The 9,716-nt window shown below is 31.9% G+C and overlaps 1 protein-coding gene across 1 annotated transcript; it reads right to left on the bottom strand.

Moving 5' to 3' along the window:
* Positions 1–1,260: 1,260 nt before the first annotated feature.
* Positions 1,261–9,030, bottom strand: LOC132548744 (melatonin receptor type 1B-A-like). Its single transcript, XM_060212626.1, has 3 exons — positions 8,965–9,030; positions 4,218–4,536; positions 1,261–3,403 (listed from the first exon to the last, which is right to left on the bottom strand). Exons 1-3 carry the CDS (start codon positions 9,028–9,030, stop codon positions 2,625–2,627), a joined length of 1,164 nt encoding a protein of 387 aa, XP_060068609.1. The 3' UTR covers positions 1,261–2,624.
* Between the last annotated feature and the right edge of the window lie 686 nt (positions 9,031–9,716).

Here is a 9,716-nt window from a genome sequence, read left to right as displayed (position 1 = left end):
TAAAAATAGGACATTGCTTTTACTTTCCTTGCAACTGCATTGGTTCTTATTATCTACGATATCTTTTAATATGGAAAAACTGTTATTCTGTAAATAAAAAAGATGTACGGTTTAAAGGTTATTTGAACTCATAATATTTCAAAAAATACAAACAACATATATATTTATAATGATATAATGAAGTTGGCTGTGCAACAAGCATGGACCAGATGTGTCGGGAGGTTATAAAAATAACCCTATAACTGTTGTAATATATTGTACATGACTAGGTCAAATCTAAAAAAAATAAAAGAAACAGAGAGCATTATTTGCGTTGGAACAGGCATTTCTATTGGGTTTATGATTGGTATCCATTTCAAAGCTAGGGGTCCGGTCACCGAATTTAGAACAACGATATTGATGATAGGTTAATATATATACAGTTTGAAATGTAAATCAGCTAAGCGATATAGATATCAATACTACAACCAACGTAGACAAAGAATAACAAAAATGTGAATCAACTCAATAATACAACATCAGTAAGATAAAGGCATCAATGAATAAAGAATTATATCGAACAACAATAACAAACCACAATAAATTCAATCTAGTATTGTCTTTGAAATTGTGTCATTATAACAGTTACAAACACCACAAAGATGTTATCGAATACTATCTGTTAATATTCTTCTTATGCATGTTGTAATTTCGATATGAATTTCAAAAAATACTACGAACTCATATACTTTCACCGGTCTTTTTTTATCAATTATTATTTGTTTTTAAGTCATTATTATTTCTTTGACTCTAAATTTCATATATGAATGGTACTCACCTCACCGTTGGTAATGAAAGATAACATTTCAGAGAGAAAATTATGGACTTAGTATCAATAAAAACAAAGAAACGAAATAAAACACAAATATTATTGATATAACCATACTTAATGTAGGTAGTGTTGTTTATATGTTTTTCGGTAATATTTTTTAAATGTTAACCAGATGATGGAAGGAGCACTAAAACAAATCGGCAAACCAGTATATGATTGTATCGACACATTTCTAAGTATGAAATTCAATATGGAATATGACATCTGGTAAAACAATAAGAAGATTTGAGATCATCCGTTATAGATTAGTCAACACGCACTAAATACACAACCACATAATGAAGTTTCCATTAAGCCATTGTGCTATTACTTTCATAGTACATTCGTATTTATCGCCAATATCCTGTATACAAATCGATTCTTTTATATCAGGATATACAATGGTCGAGGACAATGTCCGGTGTATCTGGATTTAGATAGCAAGTACGATTTTCGTCACTGACGCAAATAGTATCCTACAGTAAGTCTCTTTCATTTTGAGTTCACCTAATTCAATGCTGAGAAGAATATCAGAAAGTGTCTTTTTTCACTATGAAAAAGCTAAACATTTCTCGTTTTTATTTTATTTTTGATCTTCAGAAACCATTAGTCCTGCAAAAGAAAAATTTACACGGAAACTCTTGAAAAAGTACAAGAATAAGACCAGGTGCTTCGGAAGAGTAAGCATCTTCTGCTTCATTCTGCTTCATTGACGACACTCATCATATTAATACTGGTCAATACAAGTACGTGATTTCACGATCTCAAATGAGAACAAGGATTTCTTACCAACCTGAATCTTTCGAAACCTTTTGTTAAGATTTTTCTCTCAGTTGACAACATCTTGCTCGCTATTGGAAACATATTCTTCCGCAGATTAGCACACTCTATCAGAGCTCGACATTGGTCCCATATAAACTGATTCCTTGATTTTTGTTTTAACAAATATTTTGTGAATTCAAATTCTTCCATTACACAGAGCACACCGATATATCATCACAATGATTAAAATCAACATTACTAAAACAATTTTGTCCACTAGTGCTTCCGTTGTCTATGTTCTACTTAAAACATATACATATGTGCAAGAGTGCGTGTGTGTAAGGATGTGCAAATATGTAAAGTTAGGGTTGTACATCTGCTGTGAAGGTATCCAACCTATGAAGTTGAAACCTTACATTGGTTTTAACAGTTACCCTAGTCACAGGTGTTTATCATGATTCCAGGCTTCAGAAAAATTTAATCTAATGGACTTGCAGTATATTTATAGAATTATATTCACAAAATTGATACACCAAACTAAGGATGATCACACATGGATATCTGACATTTTTTTTTCCAAAAGTTGGAAATGGCAAAATCAAATTTTGGCGCATTATCAATTTTGGTCATTTTAGCTTATCCACAATAATTGCTATACGAACAATATTCAGAAAAAATTCCTTTTAGCGAGGTCAGATTCTAGTGCAATACTTTCGGCGCTAAAATAAGATAGACGCTAACACAGGAATGTTTACAGTATCTGCGGATACTTGATCAAAATTCGACAAATCGAAATCACTCGAGGATTTTCTGTCATGCCGTTTTTCATTCACGATGTTACTGTCTTTTTTCAGATATGGAAACAAAACGAAATCAACGTCCTATATATATAAATATCAGGAGAACTTATTTCTTCAATGCTATCTTTGGTAAAGTAATGGGGCATTGTACTGACCAGTATAAGAGAAACCGAGAACGTGTGGGAAATTGGTCAGTCTGTGACCTCAATGACCTATGTTGATATGGAGCTAACAACCGTGCCGATGGTTTTTCGGTACATGGACTCAGAAGAATTTGAGACTGGTCTTTTGATATGCTTGCAGCTGCAGCCGAGAAACCCAATAACAGATCTTCGGAATCTCTGATTGCTTACGATATAGACGACACAGTTCAAACTGGAATGTGTGTGTGCTACCATCGTTACGAAGAGGTGAACTTCCATCGATAGTCGATCCTCAATATCAATCGCAATGACAATGGCATAGGGCGTCCAGCACAGCAGAAACAGGGTGAAGATAACGAGGAGGGTCTTAGAAGTGCGAATTGTCTCATTCCATGCTTTCAAAGACGGGAAATTCCCATCACTATCGAGCTTATATATGTTTTTCTTTTTCTTCCAAATCTCGAAAAAGATTCGAATGTTGCAGATGCCCATGATGACCAATGGCGAACCAATCAGACAGACTGATACGAAAAGAGAGTAGGACGCTGAAGCTGTTCTATCCCAAATGCACTGATGGTTTTTCTCGTCAAAAGTGTGAGCCCCCCAGCCAACGAAATTGGGAAATTCAAAAAGGAAAGCAACAACCCAGCAGGAGATGCACATGATGGCAGTCGTAACACGTGTGTAGAGTTTCTGGTATACATTGTTGTGGCAGACGTAGAAACATCGGTTGATCGTCAGCATGGTAAGGCTCAGAAAGGCACAGAAACAGGCAGTTAGGCACATACTGGCAATGAAGTGGCACAGCTCTAACTTGTCATCAAAAAACGCCTGCCCTTTTACCACTCCTGCAAAATAACATTGTGGCAACATACGACATGATATCACGCCTACGTGGACAGAAACTCAAAAGATGAGTGACTTGAGAACACAGATATCCTATAAATGACATGTGAAGTCTTCATTGTGAATTTATTGTTTCATGCTTTATAATTTTAGGTTAAAATTGATCATTTTACTTAGTTGATAGTGGATATCATATATTTAAAACTTAATTATCAAAAATGGTGACTGAATGAACCCCTGAAAAATGTATCCAAAAATAAACAAATAGAAATAAATAAGAGTAGATAAAATAAACCCAACGGTTTGTATCCCTAACAGTATGAAGAATAGGGTTAACTCTCCATACCATTGGTCCAATTTTATATTCGTGTATTCTAATGCAAAGTCTTGCTGAAATCTCATCAATGTTAAACTTATTTAATAACTCTTTTTGTATCCCATATATATGTGAAAAATTTGGTTCGTCATGATTTTAAAATTGAAATTGTTTTAAGTTGGAGAGTTTCTTTAATGTGGAGATTCGTAATTGTATGATAAAAAAGTTTAGCTTGTCCCCAAAATTTAAGAAGCTGAAATTAACTTATCTTGTGCCTCATCAATATGCAGTACATGTTTTCTTATCGTTTGTAATGAAAAAGCAGATTTTGTGTATTACATAATTTTCCGTATCGTCAAATTTACGAAAGGAAATCTAGAAAAACAAAACGAAACAATAATAACGAACTTCAGAAACAATACTTCTGCATTCTTATAAATATGAAGTTATTGATATTTGCTCTTATCTAAGAAATCGTGCGAAAATGTCTCAATACGTACCAAGTATACACATCGGATCTGCTAATCCTGCAACACACAAGTCCGCCATAGCAAGATTCACCATGAACGCTTTGCCTATTTTGTTGAAAGCTTTGTTAAAAGTACTGACCAAAATGATCAAGATGTTTCCGAATGTTCCCACCGTCAACAGCAAGGACATAATCAAAATGTAAAGAATCGCCAGTGAGAAATGCGATTCAAGAAGCGGTTGCAGAAAAAGGATTTCGACTTCCGTTTCCGTTCTGTTGCAAACGTTCTCAAGACTGGAGTTTGGCCACGGAGTTTTCGTCGCATTGACCAAACTCCTATTCCAAGTGACCTTAATAAAACCAGAAAAAACAGTGCTTTAGTTGAATGACATAAAACTGAATTTCTACATATCGTTAGATAGTATATATTAACGTAAATGTTTTTTGGGAATTTATAGATTCGATATAAGTTATTTTGTTGCTTTCAGACATTAGTAAATTTCATCAACATTAACTTCCATTGTGATCATATCCATGAATTTCTTCGCTGATCTTCCGTGCTACGAAGCACGTTTTGTTACCTTTGTCTAAAAACTTATTAAGATTAATTCATAACACATTAAAATGCCAATTCAGAATAAGATAAATAGCCAAATAACATTAAGTAATATATATCACACAAATACTACCATTTAAACTAATTAAGTAATATATATATATAACCCCAATCATCTATAATAATTTATTAAGTAATTTATATCACACAAATATTATCATCTAAACTAATTAAATGATATATATATATTACCCCAATGCTATCATTTAAAATAATTCGATGTTCATATTGACATGTTTATCATAAATCAATAAAAAAAAGACTGGTCTGTAAACTTTAAATACACGTTTTCTTTGAATTTATCAATATTTCACTTATTCAATAAATCTGAAATTGTCACTTAACGTTATAAACGTTGAAAGCAAGGTCGGTGTACAAAAACTGTAATACATCAGTTATAAACCCCTTGACTTTGGACATGATGACATCCATCACATATACGTTATCAAAAAATACACAACTAGACTTATCATTATAAGACTCATGAGCTTTAAAACAAACTGTAAGGAAATGATTGCTATGCAACCACAATGTTAGTCGTCAAAATGTTTTATATAACATGTCTGAATTCGTATTGCCTTGTATGGTGTCCTAAGCCTACGTAAAGTGAAGGATAGTTTAGTCTTTGGTATTTAATACAATTTTGATCTCTATCATCTATCGTTATGGCTACGAGTCGCCCTCCTTTGAAATTTGAGTGAATTGAATTAGATAAAAATATTGGTATCAAATAAACAAAAAGACCCCGGAGTAAACAAACTGACTACACCTTTTAATCTGACTGATATAATCACCACCACACTAATACTAGGTTACCTTGACAATATCTGATTCTTACAAACTTCGTACCTTGATCAATAGCTGGTGTTCATATTCATCAGATTTGAAATATATAGTCAGATTTTATGAACTCCAAAGAAATAGATCGTTCTCCTTACAAAATAAAATGACAAAGAAATGGAATGGTTTTATTGATAAAAATATATCTATATTATCAGAATGACATTTAATAGATTAGTGTTATTGATTTTCACAAATTCATGAAAGGAAGGTTTTATAACTAATGAATGACATAAATAGATTACAAAGGAATTGTACGGACTCACACACAAAAACTGTCTATATTTCTGTCAATCTGTTTTATGAATTACGGTGAACGTAATCAATTTGACGCAGTCAAATTTAAGAGATTTTTGGAATAAACATTTTCAGCAGCATTGGGAAAATCAAAATTAGAACATTCTTATCTAAGTCCAATACTTTCAGCGCGGATAGTGGTAAACTAGGATTACCCCGAAATAAGAATACTACTAAATTAGATAACTCTAACACAACATTACCACTAACATAAGATTACCGCTAACATAAGATTACCGCTAATATAAGATTACCCTAACATAAGATTATTGTTAACATAAGATTACCGCTAATATAAGATTACCCTAACATAAGATTATTGTTAACATAAGATTACCGCTAACATAAGATTACCGCTAACATAAGATTACCGCTAACATAAGATTACCCTAACATAAGATTATTGTTAACATAAGATTACCGCTAACATAAGATTACCGCTAACATAAGATTACCGCTAACATAAGATTACCGCTAACATAAGATTACCGCTAACATAAGATTACCGCTAACATAAGATTACCCTAACACAGCATTACCACTAACATAAGATTACCCTAACATAAGATTACCGCTAACATAAGATTACCGCTAATATAAGATTACCCTAACATAAGATTATTGTTAAACATAAGATTATTGTTAACATAAGATTACCCTAACATAAGATTACCCTAACATAAGATTATTGTTAACATAAGATTACCGCTAACATAAGATTACCGCTAACATAAGATTACCGCTAACATAAGATTACCCTAACATAAGATTACCGCTAATATAAGATTACCCTAACATAAGATTACCGCTAATATAAGATTATTGTTAACATAAGATTACCGCTAATATAAGATTATTGTTAACATAAGATTACCCTACCATAAGATTACCGCTAACATAAGATTACCGCTAACATAAGATTACCACTAACATAAGATCATTGTTAACATAAGATTACGGCTAATATAAGATTATTGTTAACATAAGATTACCCTACCATAAGATAACCGCTAACATAAGATCATTGTTAACATAAGATTACCGCTAACATAAGATCATTGTTAACATAAGATTACCCTAATATAATATTATTGTTAACATAAGATTACCCTAACATAAGATCATTAACATAAGATTACCTACATAAGATTACCGCTAACATAAGATTATTGTTAACATAAGATTACCGCTAACATAAGATTATTGTTAACATAAGATTACCCTAACATAAGATAATTTTAACATAAGATTAACCTAACATAAGATTACCGCTAATATAAGATTATTGTTAACATAAGATTACCGCTAATATAAGATTATTGTTAACATAAGATTACCCTAACATAAGATCATTGTTAACATAAGATTACCCTACCATAAGATTACCGCTAACATAAGATCATTGTTAACATAAGATTACCGCTAATATAAGATTATTGTTAACATAAGATTACCCTAACATAAGATAATTTTAACATAAGATTACCCTAACATAAGATTACCGCTAATATAAGATTATTGTTAACATAAGATTACCCTACCATAAGATTACCGCTAACATAAGATCATTGTTAACATAAGATTACCGCTAACATAAGATCATTGTTAACATAAGATTACCCTAACATAAGATTATAGTTAACATAAGATTACCGATTACCGCTAATATAAGATTATTGTTAACATAAGATTACCCTAACATAAGATTACCGCTAACATAAGATCATTGTTAACATAAGATTACCCTAATATAATATTATTGTTAACATAAGATTACCCTAACATAAGATAATTGTTAACATGAGATTGCCCTAACACAACATTACCACTTACATAAGATTACCCTAACACAGCATTACCACTAACATAGGATTACCCTAACTTAAGATTACCCTAACATAAGATTACCGCTAATATAAGATTACCCTAACATAGGATTACCCTAACTTAAGATAACCCTAACATAAGATTACCCTAACATAAGATTATTGTTAACATGAGATTGCCCTAACACAACATTACCACTTACATAAGATTACCCTAACATAAGATTACCGCTAACATAAGATCATTGTTAACATAAGATTACCCTAACATAAGATTACCGCTAACATAAGATCATTGTAAACATAAGATTACCCTAACATAAGATTACCGCTAACATAAGATTACCGCTAACATAAGATTACCGCTAACATAAGATCATTGTTAACATAAGATTACCCTAACATAAGATTACCGCTAACATAAGATTATTGTTAACATAAGATTACCCTAACATAAGATAATTGTTAACATAAGATTACCCTAACATAAGATTATTGTTAACATGAGATTGCCCTAACACAACATTACCACTTACATAAGATTACCCTAACATAAGATTATTGTTAACATAAGATTACCCTAACATAAGATTACCGCTAATATAAGATTACCCTAACACAGCATTACCACTAACATAGGATTACCGCTAACATAAGATTATTGTTAACATAAGATAACTCTAACATAAGATTATTGTTAACATAAGATTACCCTAACGTAAGATTATTGTTAACATAAGATTACCCTAACATAAGATTATTGTTAACATAAGATTACCCTAACGTAAGATTATTGTTAACATAAGATTACCCTAACGTAAGATAATTGTTAACATAAGATTACCCTAACGTAAGATTATTGTTAACATAAGATTACCCTAACACAGCATTACCACTAACATAGGATTACCCTAACTTAAGATAACCCTAACATAAGATTACCCTAACATAAGATTATTGTTAACATAAGATTACCCTAACGTAAGATAATTGTTAACATAAGATTACCCTAACATAAGATAATTGTTAACATAAGATAACTCTAACATAAGATTATTGTTAACATAAGATTACCCTAACATAAGATTACCGCTAATATAAGATTACCCTAACATAAGATTATGGTTAACATAAGATTACCCTAACGTAAGATTACCACTTATAAGATTACGGTCATAGTATCTTTGGTATATGCATACATGAGTATTTTGTGTGAAACCATCAATCAGTCCTTTAGAGGAGCGAATTACTGCAAAGCTTGACATTTTGAGAGGGAATATATATCGCTATTTTTGCAGATTGAAATAAAATCGCGTTAAATAGGATGAAAGAAATCAACAGAGAAAACTATCCGTACAAAGGCGAACTATGGAACAGTTCACGCCTAGCGGTGACGTCATGTTTATTGTGCTAGTATTTAAACAGTACTAGTAACATAAATCATTAAAATATATTGCGAAATCATATATCTTCGTGGGGCTAACTTTTCTTGCTTTTTCATTGGTACTTGATTTCGTGGATAAATCTTGCTCACGAAAGAATTGTAATCCGTGTAAATTTTCATCTTTTTTATATCCTGTCGTGGGCGCATAAATTCGTGCTATGAAATTGGAAAAAAAACAAATCCCTCAACAAAATTAATGGTCTTACAGTAACTGCAGTTTAAAATCAATTGCGTACAGGTGTTCAAATTCCAAACGAGGGTGATTACCGTCCTCTAGTCTTGTATTTTATTCAGCAGCTTTAAACTGTTGAGGAAAAGATTATACAGCGCTCAACGTGCTCCGTTCACACTTTTTTCAATACATTGACTCACGATGAATAGAAGCTTAATTTGCTTGGCACAAAAAGATTTCCTGTAATTTGGTGTAAAATTGGATGCTAGCTAGTTCAATCAACTGATAAATTAAGGTATATACTGCTGGTAACTAGTACGATTCAGGAAAAAATG

Source organism: Ylistrum balloti, unplaced genomic scaffold, assembly GCF_031769215.1.
Source record: "Ylistrum balloti isolate Yb309-2 unplaced genomic scaffold, AGI_CSIRO_Ybal_v1 Utg370026, whole genome shotgun sequence".
In the NCBI taxonomy this organism is placed as follows: Eukaryota; Metazoa; Mollusca; class Bivalvia; order Pectinida; family Pectinidae; genus Ylistrum; species Ylistrum balloti.
The sequence above is the reverse complement of the archived record's forward strand: the minus strand, read 5'-3'. Positions and strand labels throughout refer to the sequence as shown.